The sequence below is a fragment of the Mustela putorius genome, unplaced genomic scaffold (genome assembly GCF_011764305.1).
Source record: "Mustela putorius furo isolate JIRA1106 unplaced genomic scaffold, ASM1176430v1.1 tig00003870_pilon_pilon_pilon, whole genome shotgun sequence".
Classification (NCBI taxonomy): Eukaryota; Metazoa; Chordata; class Mammalia; order Carnivora; family Mustelidae; genus Mustela; species Mustela putorius.
Window position 1 is genome coordinate 10,862,994 of NW_025422022.1, and position 15,147 is coordinate 10,878,140.

At 41.1% G+C, this 15,147-nt stretch overlaps 1 protein-coding gene across 2 annotated transcripts in view; it reads right to left on the reverse strand.

The window, feature by feature from the left end:
• Positions 1-941: 941 nt before the first annotated feature.
• MCUR1 (mitochondrial calcium uniporter regulator 1) overlaps positions 942-15,147 on the reverse strand; it is a 28,978-nt gene continuing 14,772 nt past the window's right edge. Inside the window, exons 5-9 of one of the 2 annotated variants that reach the window (XM_045066969.1) lie at positions 13,178-13,219; positions 12,414-12,485; positions 7,456-7,509; positions 4,970-5,084; positions 942-4,147 (exon numbers count right to left, since the gene is read on the reverse strand). In XM_045066969.1, the coding sequence (XP_044922904.1) occupies positions 4,092-4,147; positions 4,970-5,084; positions 7,456-7,509; positions 12,414-12,485; positions 13,178-13,219 (339 nt within the window). In that variant the 3' untranslated portion in view covers positions 942-4,091. The remainder of the gene's footprint in view (positions 4,148-4,969; positions 5,085-7,455; positions 7,510-12,413; positions 12,486-13,177; positions 13,220-15,147) is intronic. The other variant, XM_045066970.1, reaches the window with a different exon arrangement.

Sequence of the window (15,147 nt, forward strand, 5' to 3'; positions counted from 1 at the left end):
TGTGGAGAGCCGGAGGTTTTGGTTCCAGAGAGAAAGCTGTTTCTAGAAAACGTCATTCTTTGAAGTGTGTTCTTATTTTGAAAGCCATCAAAGGCCCCAGGCAAAGATTAGGTTTTCAGGTTGCCGCACCCTCAGATGTGAAAGTAGGACCAGGTGGGAGGCTGTGCACAGCACCCCACACCCTGCACCCCACACTTGCTCTATAAATACAGGGCTGAGTCTGCAAATCTGTCTGCAAAAGTCTGCAAAAATTTGGGGACTTTCAGGACCTTTATGGCTCACCTCAGGTCTGGTTTATTTGACTCTCTAACTTGGGTAGACTTCTGATTGGAGAAAATGAAAGGTACCTAACATTAATTTCTGGGCTATTTCATTCATCCACGTTCCCAAGGGGTTTGCTTTTCTCTGAAGCAGACGACGTTGTTACACAGAAGGCCACCTGCACGGAGTTGACTCTTGAAGAGCTCCCTCCTTGTGCAAGTCCGCAGGCTGCCACTGCGGCTGCTCGCTTCCGATCCTTTCTTCAAGGCTTCGTCTAGGTGAACGAACCCTCCAATCACTAAGTGGTCAGGGATGTGCAGGTGTTTCAGTTGTCCACAACGGAAGCTGGTCTGAGAATTCTGCCCACCCAAAGGCGAGGTAAGAGGTGCAGAGAGAGGTTGATTGCATTTTGACTTTTGCCCTTCTTGAACTTTAATCATAAGCCAAAGGCAAATTCCTTCTTGCTCCAGCTAGCCTGATCGGGACTTCGATTACTCGAAAACTGAGTCCGCGCAGATACTTCTAAAAAGTTGTGATTAAAACTCATTTACCCCTCTATGTAAGCCCCCAGTTCTATCTCGAGTCACAGTTTTCTGTGAATTCCAATGTACACAGATGAGTGAAAAAAATCTTTTTCTCTTAAAGCACTTCCTCTCAAGTATTTTACACGAGCATGTTAATTCTTTTGAATAAAAAATTTATTTTGCAAATCAAGTAAGCACTTTCAAAGTTATCGTCTATACAACCCCCCTGTTTTAGGGTATTAGGTTTTCTTGTAATACACCAGTGCTGTCATATACAATGGAGGGAGTAACATTAAAATACAGTGCAGGCAGAAGTTGTTTTCAATTTGCCAATCCACTGAGTAATTCAAATAAAAGGTGTAGTAGTTACATAGAAACAATTAAATATTTTCCATAATAAAAATATTATACCCACTCATATAACAATATGTAACTGACTATTTGGTTAAGTGATACAATGGTTAATAAATTGATTTGGGTTATAATCAAAAGAACAGAATCAGAAGAACATGAATGTAAATCTAGAAGGACAGATATTTTCAAAACAAAATTCCAGTGAAGGGCTGAACATTCTCAAACACAAAGAGTACATCAAGAATAAGTGGTTTCTGTTTAACATGTTTTCTTTAGTGTCAGGAAAGCCACAAATTTGATAAACATATGGTAAAGCCCAAGTTTTCTAGACATGAGTTCTGTAGTACCATTTATGTGTTATTTGTTCAGAAATGATGCCAACCCCATCAACAGAGCAGGGCGGGAGAGGGGGGTGGGGGCGGGGGAGCGGAGGGGAAGTGCGCCCAAGCTGAATGGTTAAGTAACAGGCAGAGGCGGCAAAGGAGGCGGCTGGAGGCCGGGACACGGGGAGGGAAGCTCACGTCACTCTGTGCAGCTAGAAAGGGAAAAGCCCGGCTCGGGATTTTTATTTTTAGAGTGTTCCGAGACAAATTCCAGCAAGATGTCTGGTTTGAGTCAAGCCTTTCTTCTTGAACTTGACTTCACAACTGAGGTACTTGGCATACTTAAGGGAAAAAATGAATACACTCAGATTTATTTTTCTTAGATATTAAGGTAGAAAAGCAGCTTAAGGGATAAGAACAGCCCAGAAATCAAAATCCTGTGTCCTGTAAAGAATGGTATGGACAGACAGGTTTTGCTTATTAATGGAACAGGAAACGACAGAGAATTGGAGTTTAGGCTCTTTAAACAAGGAAAGGGCAGGGGAGAGCAGAGTGTAGGAATGCAGAGGCGCCCCCAAGAATGGAAAGGAAAGGCAGAGTCTGTCCATTTGACGTTCTGCTTTGGGCATTTGTAGCACAGGCGTCGCAGGTTACATGTGTGCTACCTGGCCCTGCTGAGTTTCCCAGGTGCTACGGCCTGGGTTACCTGGAAGTTGTGCCAGGCATCCTCTCCCTTCGGAAATTAGGCTAAGGCCGAAGTTCCTAGGGGATCCGAATCCCTCTGAACCAAGCTAGTTCAGAAAGCTGTCCCACCAGGCTTCTGGTGTTCACAGAAGCCTGGGCCGGCCAGCAGTGGGAAGGGTATGCTTGTATTTCTGGTTTATATGCTTTTGAAACAGATTGCATTTGACTAAACAAAGGGAACACAGTCCCGAACCTTCCTAACCTCCATCTATGCATGCAATCTGAGCCACCAAAAGGCAAGTTCATTGTTCCCGACGCTGCAGGTACTGGGAGTCTGTTCTGTACTGCAGAAAACTACACACCAAAATCCAAGGCCCAAATTAAGTGACTGCTGCAGCCAGTATAAACCAGTAGGAATGTCATCTGGAATACTTTTGTTAGATAAAAGAGTGTCACCCCACTGAATGATATTTTCAAATATTTTATCAGGAAGTAAGGTCACTTTGCTTGTTTCTAACCTATGCAAGTTAAGTGTTTGCTTTGAAACGTAATTGCATACAGTGCTTTTTTCCTCTTGGGGATTCTTTTGATTTTGGAGGAGTGTCTGTGCTCCAGGCCCTTTCTCCAAGCTCTTACTAACAATAGTTATATTAAGTAGTTGCAAATGTGGTCTTAATGGGATGTCATTTACTTAAATTTGTAATACTTAAGGCAACTGGCTCAATGTGCAGTATTTTCTGGGGATCCTTTTCTGAAAGAGGAAGCACAATGGCTACAGTATTTTACGAAGCCGTTGAGATAATTTTGGATCAAGTTTAAAACAATCAAATAATTATTCATTTTGAAACTGATACCACTGATGCCAAAGTACTCGATTTTCAGGCTCATCTGGAGTTCAGCAGCTTTGTGCTAAACATATGTTTCAAAAAAAAAAAGACACCGACTTACATTTTCTGAAGTTTAGAAAGATATCCAAAGGACAAAGGTAACTTTTTTGCTAATGCGGTTACAACAGTGACAGCGGATGATTTATCCTACCGATTTGATCAACATCGATCAACAAGTGCACATGTGGTTTCTCCCCTGTACCAGGTCCTGTGCATGTGCGTGTATGCAGAGAAAGACACAAACACGCTCTCCACATTCTCGTTTTTAAAATGCTTATTCTCTCCCACACCAGTCATTCAAATAACGGGAGAATGTCCTTCTCGGTAAGAACCCCAGCAGGCACACACACACACACACACACACACACACACACACACACAGTGCAAGGGTGGGAGAGAAATCTAGCACTCTGAGAGGCAAAACCAGAGTCCCCATTTGTAATGATTACAAAATTTCATTAGGCAACAAGATTTTCTGGCTGAAAGGCACGTGAAAAATAACCATGACAACTTACTAAGACAATGGAAATTAAGAGAAAAATAACTGCTTTAGGGGAATAGTACAGGTGAATCATTAGCACACCAACCCACTGGGGCTGCCCCCTAACGTGGGCACTGGCTGAGGGGAAGGGCTGGGTCGGAGGGACAGAGGGTCTGGTGCTCTCGGTTTAGTTTCGGTGATCCTTTAGCACTTAGTGAAGTCGTTGTGCCTTTTAAATGGAGGCCCCCCAAATCCTCTATGTGACAGAAGATTAAAAATTGTAGGGTTATATAAATATTTACTGTTGGCATGTCCCACAGGTTAGACCAAGTTCACTGGTCCGGCTGAGTGGGGTCTTCCGTGTTTTGTCCACCACCACTCAGCGGTACAAAGGCAACTAAACAGAAAAGACAAAAGAAACCATTATTCCTTGGTTGTATGTCCATAATCTGCATAAAATAAATAATATATATTAAGTCAAAACTAGGGTTAAAATCTGGAAATGGGGGGGGAAGAGACCCAGCAATCTGGTGTTCTTAAGGCAGAACAATAGGGATCTCTTTAAATAGACACTTTATTATATCCACAGGCGATAAAATCCCAGAGCTACTGTTAGGCACGTAAATACGGATCCTGTAAGAAAAAAAAAATTGAGCATAGTATTAGTTGTGTTAAGAGTTACTTAAAAGAAAAACGTTTTATTAAGAAAACATATAGGTGCTTTTCTACCTATCCACCAAACAGAAAAACCAACCCAGGAAACTCAGATCGCATGGGAGGTGCCACATTGGACGACACACCTGCCCACTAAAACACTCCGCTCTCTGCAACAGTCTTCAAAGTAGAAAAGTATCCAAGAGTCAGCGAAAACTTTTCAATGAACCTCAGAAATTCTGTGATCACAAAGGATATGTGTATGTACTATAGAGGGCCACACCCTTTAAAATGTCACCAACAAAATTCCACTTCTAACTGCTAGTATAACTTGAATATATTGATTAATCCAAAATGTTAGATGTGAATTATAATAATCACCGGGTTGTTTTTACATGTGAATTTTCATTCCCTTTTTTGGCTCAAAAATTACAAAACCAAAATTAACTCCTTACAAGGAGTGTCCCCGATTGAAGCAGAAAGATCGCAACTCAAAAGACTTTCCTTCCATCCAAAAAATACTGTCTTGAATTTCACTAAAAAAAATCCCAAGTAACGACAGTTCAATGACAGTATCTTATAAAACTTAAGATTCCACTGGTTGTAAAGCACATTATTTTACTACTAAGGAAAAAAAAATACCAATTACTGTATAATACTCCACCTATCAGAAAACCTGCCTTCTAATTTCAGAGACATTAAAAGGTAAAAAAAAAATGTGTTAGAATCAAAGAAACGCAGTTTTTCCAAATTTTATGTATTTTCCGCTTGTTTGAACTATCCAGACGAAAAAGAGCTTACCTGCTAAATATTTAATGTTATCGAGCTTGTGTGACTCCAGCATGGTTTTGAGGCCAGCAACCTCAGTGTCTATCTTCCTGTCTGTCTGGGTGACAGCCCGATCTTGCTGGGCATGCTTTCAAAACAAAGAGATTCACAGCATTAAACCACCTGGGATACACGTGCTGTCCCCTCGGCTCCCGCCGTCCCACAGGAAAGACGGGCTATGCTCCCTACGCTTAGGGAGACCTGGGCTTTAGCTTTAGTTCCACTATCCTCCGTTATGTTGCGTTGGTCAGGGCCTTTACTGTCTCTGGGCCTGTTTACTTTAATTTGAAAAATAAATAAATAAATAAATAAAAGCAAAAAAACTCACCAAAACCCCAAAACAAACACCACTGGCCCTGTCCTCACACAGGACAACCAAATGTGATAATGTAAAAAAAAGCTTCTGTAAAGGATACACTGGTCTACAAATTAAGGTTAAAGTGAAAAGGCAGTCTGTACTCAAAGACAATAAAGGTACGTCATTTTTTTCCCTCTTGGTGAGAGGTATACAAAAAATGCTTTCAAAAGTGAACACAGGGATGCCTGTCAGTCAGTTGAGTGTCTGCCTTTGGCTCAGGTCATGATCTCAGGGTCATGGGATCGAGCCCTGCTTTGGGGTCCCTGCTCAGCGGGGAGCCTGCTTCTCCCTCTCTCCACCTGCCGTTCTCCCTGCTTGTGCTTCCTCTCTCTCTGACAAATAAATAAATAAAATAAAATTAAATTAAAAAAAAAAAGTGAATGCAATCTTAGATAATCTAAAAGTATTTGCCTTGACACAATTCCTATTCACATTTTAAACTTTTCTTCTTTCAAAGTTCAAACACCAAGTATTTTATGAGTATGAGGCGTGGTTATACCAAAGACTTATTTCTGTTCTTTTCCAAATACAATACAGTTAAACTAGATACACAACCATCCTCTAAGGGTGGCAAGTTTGGCTGATGTTATAAAGGGGTTGTAACATTTCATTAATGCACAAAAATAATTCACTAAATATCCCAGGACAAGTAAGTACAATGGACCCATTCAATGTTTTTTTTTTTTTTTTTTAAGATTTTATTTATTTATTTGACAGAGAGAGATTACAAGTAAGCAGAGAGGCAGGCAGAGAGAGAGGAGGAAGCAGCCTCCCTGCCGAGCAGAGAGCCCAATGTGGGGCTCAATCCCAGGACCCTGAGATCATGACCTGAGCTGAAGGCAGAGGCTTAGCCCACTGAGCCACCCAGGTGCCCAGACCCTTTAACAATGGTTTAAAGTGCATGGGTCCACTTAAACCTGATTTGTTTCAATATGGTACGGTGCTATAAATTTATTTTCTTTCTTATGATTTTAATAACAGCTTACTTTGTTTTAGTGTATAATACACATAACATAAAAAATATGTGTTAACTGACTGTTTATGTTATCAGGAAGGCTTCCGGTCAACAGTGGGCTATTAGTAGTTAAGTTTCTGGGGAGTCAAAAGTTATATGCAGATTTTTGACTACGTGGGAGGGTCCCTAACCTCCCTACTGTTCAAGGGTCATTTGTATGTAGTTCCTTATGGCTAACAAGTCTGGTAATGAACAAGGAAATAGAAGTCTGGATGAGCAGAAACATATTCCAGAGGAATACTCTACTATTCTCTGATGGAAGTGTCTTGCACGTTTAAGAGGTCCCAAGTAACAGAAGGCGGAAAAAAAGTAAAGCATGTTGTAAATTTGAAAAGTAATCTAAAAAATCGCCATTCCTTATTATTCTTCAATCACTGGGATTTAAACTTTCATGAACATAAACAAATATTCTATTAAGTGCCAAGAAAATTCTAGGATACCGCACTTCTGGGTACCTGCCCCAGAGAAGTCAAAACAGGTACTCCCAACAGATACTGGCACAACCACGCCCACAGCAGCGTGACTCCCAGTGGCCAAAAGATGACGCCAACGTGTCCACTGGCAGGATAATCCAGCTGGGGTCTATCCGCAAATGGAATGTTATTTAGCTTTAAAAAGGAGGGAAATTCTGACAGGCTACGACATGGATGAACCTTGTGGACATTATGCTAAGCGAAGTCAGTCAGTCACAAAACAAATATTGTGTGATTCTACTTATATGAGGTTCCTAGAGTAGTCAGTTCATAGAGACAGAGAGCAGAATGGCGGTAGGCAGGGGCTGGGGAGAAGGGAATGCGAGTTAGCGTGTGACAAGTTGTTTCAGGGCTACAAGATGTAAAGGGCTCTGTGGATGGTTGTATAAGGATGTGAATGTTCTTAATGCCACTGAACTGTTCGCCTAAAAATGGTTAAGTTGGTAATTTTATGTGTACTTTACTACAATGAAAAAAAAAAAACCCCAAACACACCCTAAGACACAAAACTTGAGAACCTGCCCCCATAACGTATCATTATAAAGGACAATAACCACACGTGGATGAAGCCAAGATGAGAACAATGACCACGAAAAGTAGTCTCATTTCTTACCAATGCCACCATTTCTGTCCTCATTTCCAGCAGCCTCCTTTCGTTCAACGAGTACTGAAACCAATGAACACGGAACACAGGTCAGATTCTGATGTATTCCTCTCTCTCCTTTCCTGCTGCCTTAAATATTCTGGTCTCAGTACTTCCAAGAATATAGGACACTAGACATCACATCTGGAATCAAGTAGCCTACTTGCCCCTTTCCTTTAGATATATTTTTTTGAAGTTTCTTTCCTTTCTCCTTTTCTTTTTTGAAGATTTTGTTTGTTTACTTGAGAGAGTCAGCGCACAAGCAGGGGGAGTGGCAGGCAGAGAGAGAAGCAGACTCCCCACGGAGCAGGGAGCCTGATGATGGGGCTCGATCCCAGGAGCCCAGGATCACGACCTGAGGGAAAGGCAGATGCTTAACTGACTGGGCCCCTGAAGTGTCTTATTTCTAAGCCACTCACTGCTCCAGTATCTGGGTTCCCTTTGTCACCTTTCACCTCTCTGCTCCTGTCATCTGTTCTCTGTGATGCCATGTGGCCCCTCCCCCTACTGTCACAGCATTCTCCGGGCACCAGTTTGCATGGCTGTTGAGTCATGTGCTTTCTGCTGCTTTTCAGAGGGTTGTAAAAGTGGGGAACAATTTAGTCTGGGAGCTAACCTGTCACAATCACAAAACTGGTCACTACCTGAGGCTTAGACAAAGTTAGGAATGTTATAAAATTGGGGGAAAAATGGTTTCAAGGAATATTTTTATGTGACAGGCATTGCCTAAAGATACAATATAAATACACTGGTACAAGATAAGCATTAAACCATCACATGTTGATTTAAATTAAACAACCACCCACTTGGGTGTGTCACAATCCAGTGTTACTGAAGGAACTCACCAGCATTCCCCAGAATCAAAGTGGTATCCTGCCTTTGGCTATTGACTTTTTGGGGGTCGGGTACTGACATTTATGCAAAAATTTAGTGCAATTTTGTTGACACCGAGACCAAAATCAGACACATCTCCTTAGTAGTAGGTATTAGGATTTAATTGAGCAAATGAAAAATTAGTTATTTAATTCTTCAGTAAGGTAACAAACACTATGATAGGGGAGAAAATCAGTGCTCATGTATCTAGAAAACTTTCTAGCTATAAAATGTTCCCCTGGACTACCAGGGTGCTAGGGTATAAAAAATAATATTGCTCAGAAATTTTTTAAGTTGGAGAAAACCCCCCAAACCCTAAACCAAGTACCAATCAGGACCAAAGAATACTGATCTCAGTCTAAACTTCAGGGTTTTAGAAGAGGAAGGAGCTATGCATCGAAATGCCACAAGAGGGCAGGGTGGACCGGATTTTTCAGTCAGTATTCACCCGCCTCTAGAGAAAAGCCAAGCCTCAATCTTGGTCCTGCCCGTGATTTTTAAATTAACATCTATGTGACTCTATCTCCCTGTACCCCGCAGTGGCTTAGAGGTCATACTGCTCTGAAACTGGCTGTAAGTAGCACCAGTTATAGAACTGAAACAGAACTTTATTCAACAAGGAGAGGGAAGGTCCTGTCACTCCTCTTTACCAATGCGCAGTGAATACACACTGCTGTCCTGTACTCAAGTCTTCTCAGTTTAGAATGACCAAGAACCACTTCTCAACTAGGTTAGAAAGGCCCATCCACTCACGGGCTTTCACCCATGTTCAGCAGGCACACAGCTCTTAGCTATGGGCATCTTCCTAAATCAAGTGCATTCAGATTTTTTGCTAAGTACAAAACCCATAAGGTCAAAGGTAATTAAAAGAGTTTCTCCTTCGGGCGTCTGGGTGGCTCAGTGAATTAAAGCCTCTGCCTTCGGCTCAGGTAATGATCCCAGGGATCCTGGGATCGAGGCCCGCATCAGGCTCTCTGCTCCGTGGGGAGCCTGCTTCCTCCTCTCTCTCCGCCTGCCTCTGCCTACTTGTGATCTCTGTCTGTCAAACAAATAAAATCTTAAAAAAAAAAAAAATACTCTGCCTTCAGCAGGTCATGATCCTGGAGCCCCATGGAGCCCAGCATTAGGCTCTCTGCTCAGTGGGGAGCCTGATTCCTGCCCCCCCAACCTCTCTGCCTACTTGTGATCTGTCTGCTGAATAAATAAATAAATAATGAGTTTCTCCTTGGGGATGGGGGTGTGGGATGGGGTAACTGGGGGATGGACATTAAGGAGGGCTCGTGATGTAATATACACTGGGTAATATATAAATAAGACTGAGGAATCACTAAAACTAGTAATACACTATATGTTAATTAACTGAATTTAAATTTAAAAGATCTAATCTGTTAAGATGGTTAAAAAAAGAGTATTTTAGAAGAATTTGAAATTAAAATTCTAAATAACAGTGCTATGCAGAGACATTTGACACCTAAGGCAAAAGGAAAGTTTGGATATTTCATGTCATAGATTTTATGTTAATTTAAGTATTTTACTACTGAAGTATTATTCATCCTAATTAAAATTTTTTTCCTTTTCTAGAGACTAATCATACACTAGCACCTGTTAAATATTTTAGTGATGCTAGGTGAATTAATCTTTACTGTTGAAAAGTGGTTTTTGAGACAAGAAAGACAGGTGACATGGGAATAATGATTTTGTACAACAAAGCTCAGCTTAACTCTTGAAATCCAGAGATGGTTCCAAACAGAGTTAAGTACTTATTTGAATTTCAGTATTAGCTTCACTTATCATTGTAGTACATTTTGGTTAAAAGCAAACTGAAAAACCAGGAGACAATGAACAACTGTGTATACCCAGTTTCTACATGTGAATCCAGTTCTGTATTAGTTAAAATATGCCTCACATAGCCCATTTCTCATTATTCTAAGAATAAAGAAGGTATCTAACCACTGCTATCAAATTCAAATAAAGCCTGAATGAGAAGATAGATGGGTTAAAAGTCACAAAAGACAACTCAACATTATTATTAGAGGGGCGCCTGTGTGGCTCTCAGTGAGTTAAGCCTCTGCCTTCAGCTCAGGTCACCATCTCAGGGTCCTGGGATCGAGCCCCTCATCGGGTTCTCTGCTCAGCAAGGAGCCTGCTTCCCCCTCTCTCTCTGCCTGGCTCTCTGCTTACTTCTGATCTCTGTCTGTCAAATAAATAAACTCTTTAGAAAAAAAAAGATACAAACTTACAGCTGTAAAATAAGTTAAGTCCTAGGATGTCATGCATGGAGACTGCAGTGAGTAACAATACACTATTTGAAAGTTGCTAAGAGAACAGATCTCAAAAGTTCTCATCACAAGAAAAAAATTTTGTACCTATGTGTGATGAAAGATGGTAACTAGACTTAAGGTGGTGACCACCCTGCAGTGTATGCAAGTAGCAGATCATCATGTTGTTCCCCTGAAACTAACATAATGCCTTCTATGTCAATTTTAACTGAGTAAAATAAAAAATTGAAAAGTGTTGCTGTGCAAACTTGGAAAAAAAATAGTAGTTTATGCATTATTTTTGAAAAACCAAGGGCAGCAGAACTGTATCTGCACAGCTTTCTTGAGTCCTGTACACAATCCCACAAGTTAACCACACAGGGGCAAGTGCCCTTCCACTTACTTACTTACAGCCTACATTTCTGAGACCCCCTTTTCTTTTTTTAAAGATAGATTTATTTATTTATTTATTTGAGAGAGAGAGAGAGAGAGAGAGCGAGCGACAGAGAGAGAGAGCACGCGCACGCAAGCACGCATGTACGTGTTCACACATGAGCAGGGGTAAGGTCAGAGAGGGAGGGAGTAGCAGGCTCCCCACCGAGCAGAGGGCCTGATGAGGGACCCAGGACACTAGGAACATGACCTGAAACAAAGGGAGACGCTCAACCAACTGAACCACTCCGGCACCTCTTCCGAGATCTTTCTGGTAGCAAATGCACAAAAGTACTTTTCATAATTAAAACTTTCAATTTAGGGGCACCTGGGTGGCTCAGTGGGTTAAAGCCTCTGCCTTCGGCTTGGGTCGTGATCCCAGGGTCCTGGGATCGAGCCCCACATCAGGCTCTCTGCTCCGTGGGAAGCCTGCTTCTCCTTCTCTCTCTCTGCCTGCCTCTCTGCCTACTTGTGATCTCTGTCAAATAAATAAATTAAATAATTTAAAAAACAAAACAAAACAAAACTTTCAATTTAGTATAACTTAAAAAATTGTTTTGAATTTATATTTGGAAACAATGCAATCAAGTCATTAAGATTTCTCTATTTAAAAGTTAAAAAAGGCTATATGGGGGGCGCGTGGGTGGCTCAGTGGGTTGAGACTCTGCCTTCGGCTCAGGTCATGATTTCAGGGTCCTGGGATCAAGCCCTACATTGGGCTCTCTGCTCAGCAGGGAGCCTGCACCCCGTCCCCTCCTGCCGCTTCTCTGCCTACTTGTGATCTCTGTCTGTCAAATAAATAAAATCTTTAAAAAAATTTTTTAAAAAGACTATATGGAAATTTTTTTTAATCTTGAATTTCAGTGTACAATTAAATTTAATTTATTCAAGGCAGGTGATCAACTTAACTTTAGAAAAATCTGGACTTGTGGAGGTTTAAGTTAGATGAAATAGGGTGAGATTTGGTTTGATTTCTTTGGTAATATCTAAATCACACGTAATTTAGTCTCTCTCCCTCTCTGAAATAAAATGAGATTCAAACTTGATTTGACCAAGAGTTTCATTTTTTAATAAGGTTTTACTTTTAAGAAATGTCTACACAATGCAGGGCTTGAACTCATTACCTCAAGATCAACAGTCATACATGTTCTACCGACTGACCCAAGATTGGGAGCCAGGCGCCTCCCAAGATTTTCATTTTATTTTTCAAAGTATCAAACTTAAGCTCTAAGCTAGAATATAATTAAAGAGAAAACCGTGTCTATCAACGATGCACAGGTGAACTGTCTATATACTCAGACCAGACCGAGCATTCCATCCTACAAAGCGATGAATTCACACTCTGTTTTGAATAAAGAAACATACCAATTCCTTCACTCTGCTCTTTTCTAGATTGAAGTCTAACTTGGTATCTGTTCGGACTTTGACCACTTCATCCTGGCAGGAGGGCAAACAAAGAGAGAAAGAAATCCAAAGTGAGAAATGGAAACCCTCTTGGGATGTGAAGCCTGGGACTTCCCAGTCATTATACAAATAACGCCTGCTTAGGCGTAAGGCCAGAGTGGGTTCCTGCAGCTTTTAATCTTGAGACTCCCAGTGTAATCTCCTTATGGAATTTATGACTGAAGCTGTTCCCTGGCCAACTCTGGAAAGCAGAGAAGGACTCAAAGGAGGAAAATATGAAATTCTGGTTTAAATAAAGCCTCTTTCTAACACTCATCACAACCTTTTCTTCCTTAACATCCATGTCCTTTCTACTTAAAAAAAAAAAAAAAAAAAGAAACCCAACAGCTGGCACAGTCAGCATTTTGAAATCACATGTAATTCTCTAAACCCAGTCTGTTCTAACAGAACCTAAAGACTCCATATGTTGCAACTTCAACATTTAATTTAAAGATAACCCCATTCATCCTAGAACACAATTTTCTTAATGAATTTGTTTACAGACCTCACCAACTTATTCACTGTGTTCTTAGCTAAACCTTCCAGTGTGTACTTTTGAGACATATTACACAAATGCTCAAGATGAGATTAAGTTTTTAAGAACACCTAAAGAACTTCTGACATGGTATTTATTACTATGTTTAAGTAACTGCCTACAAACATGCAAGGAGAAGTGAGGGTCTCACCATTATTTGTTGTTTTAATCGATGTAGCTCCACGTTTATCTTCTAAAAACACATAAAAAAAAAAAAAACAAGTCAAGGATATGGCTAGAAGGATATGGCTAGAAAAAAATACCTAAAACTTGGTAATAAACATACATTAGAACATATTTTCGTGCACAGTTCTGGCTGCATTCAGAATGAAGCATGAGCTGAAAAGTCTTGGGAGCAGACACGATTATCATACCAGAATGGTATTACGATGCATGCGCCTATTTGGGGGTCTCGGTGGCTCAGTCGTTAAGCATCTGTTTCCGGCTCAGGTCATGATCCCAGAGTCCTGGGATCCAGCCCCCACATCGGGCTCCCCGCTCAGCAGGAAATCGACTTCTCCCTCTCCCACTCCCCTGCTTGCGTTCCCTCTCTCTCTTGCTCTGTCCAAACAAATAATTAAAAATCGAAAACAACAACAACAACAACAAAAAACTCGCATGTGCCTATCTTGAAGTCAGTTTCATCCTGAAGGATACATAAAATCAGTAACACAGTTTAATTTTTTTTAAAGTAGGCTCCCTAGTGTGGAGCCCAGCGCGGGGCTCATGTTTCTTAGGACCCCGAGATCATGACTTATGGCCCCGAGATCAAGACTTGAGCCAAGATCAAGTCAGAGGCTTACTGACTGAGCCACCCCAGTAACACATTGTTTTTAACATACACGTTTGCTTCCAGAGGCCCTGCTGTCTTTATACCTTCTTCAATTTTTCTTTTAATAAATCCTGCCTTCAAATAGCTGATTTCAAGGGCAAATGTGAGAGTATCCAACTACTGTTTTCTAGCAAAAGGATTCTCTTGCTAGAAGGCCGTTCATAAGACTAAGATGAATCACTAATAAATGGACTTCATTTATGAGACTTTAGCTAGGACCGAAAACAAAAGGCAGGATGCAAACACAGCACTCACTTCAGTGCTGAACGCCACACTTAAGAAACCAAGGGATATATTTGCAACGACGTGGATGGAATTAGAGGGTATTATGCTAAGTGAAATAGGTTAATCAGAGAAATACGATGATTTCACTCATACGTGGAATTTAAGAAACAGATGAACATATGGGAAGTGAAGGAAAAATACAGTAAGGTAACAACAGAGAGGGAAGCAAACCATGAGAGACTCCTAATCGTGAGAACAAACTTGGGGGTTGCTGGTGGGGGGGGGGGGAGGACGGGGTGACTGGGTGACGGGCATTAAGGAGGGCACGTGAGGGAATGAACACTGGGTGTTAAATGTAAGTGATGAATCATTAAATTCTACCCTGGAAACTTGTAATATACTGTATGTTAACCAAACTGAATTAAACAAACAAACAACAAAAGAACCCCACCCCCCACCCCCGCCAAACCAAGGGATATTTTACAGCAACACTTTGTGATAACCAGAAGCTGGAAACAATTCTAATATGCAGTTGGCCCCTGAACAACACAGGGGGTAAGGGGCACTAATCACCCCCTCCCCGTTAAAAATCTCCATATATAGGGGTGCCTGGGTGGCTCAGTGGGTTAAGCCTGTGCCTTCAGCTTAGATCATGATCTCGGGTCCGGGGATCAAGCCCTGCAATGGGCTCTCTGCTCAGCAGGGAACCTGCTTCCCCTCTCTCTCTGCCTACTTGTGATCTCTGTCAAATAAATAAATAAAATCTTAAAAAAAACAAACAAAAAAAAACCAAAACAACCTCTATATGTAACTTCTGACTCCCCGAAAACTCAATAGCCTATTGTCGACCAGAAGCCTTACTGATAATATGATGTATTTTGAATGTTATATGTATTACATACCATCTTCTCAGAATAAAGAAAGCCAGAGAAAAGCAAGTATTAAAGAAAATCATATGGAAGAGAAAACACTGACTAAACTGTGTGAAGTGGTTGGCTGGTTGGTTGAAACCCGTGTTGTTCAGGGGTCAAGCATACATCACAGTAGAGTTACGAGGCACATTT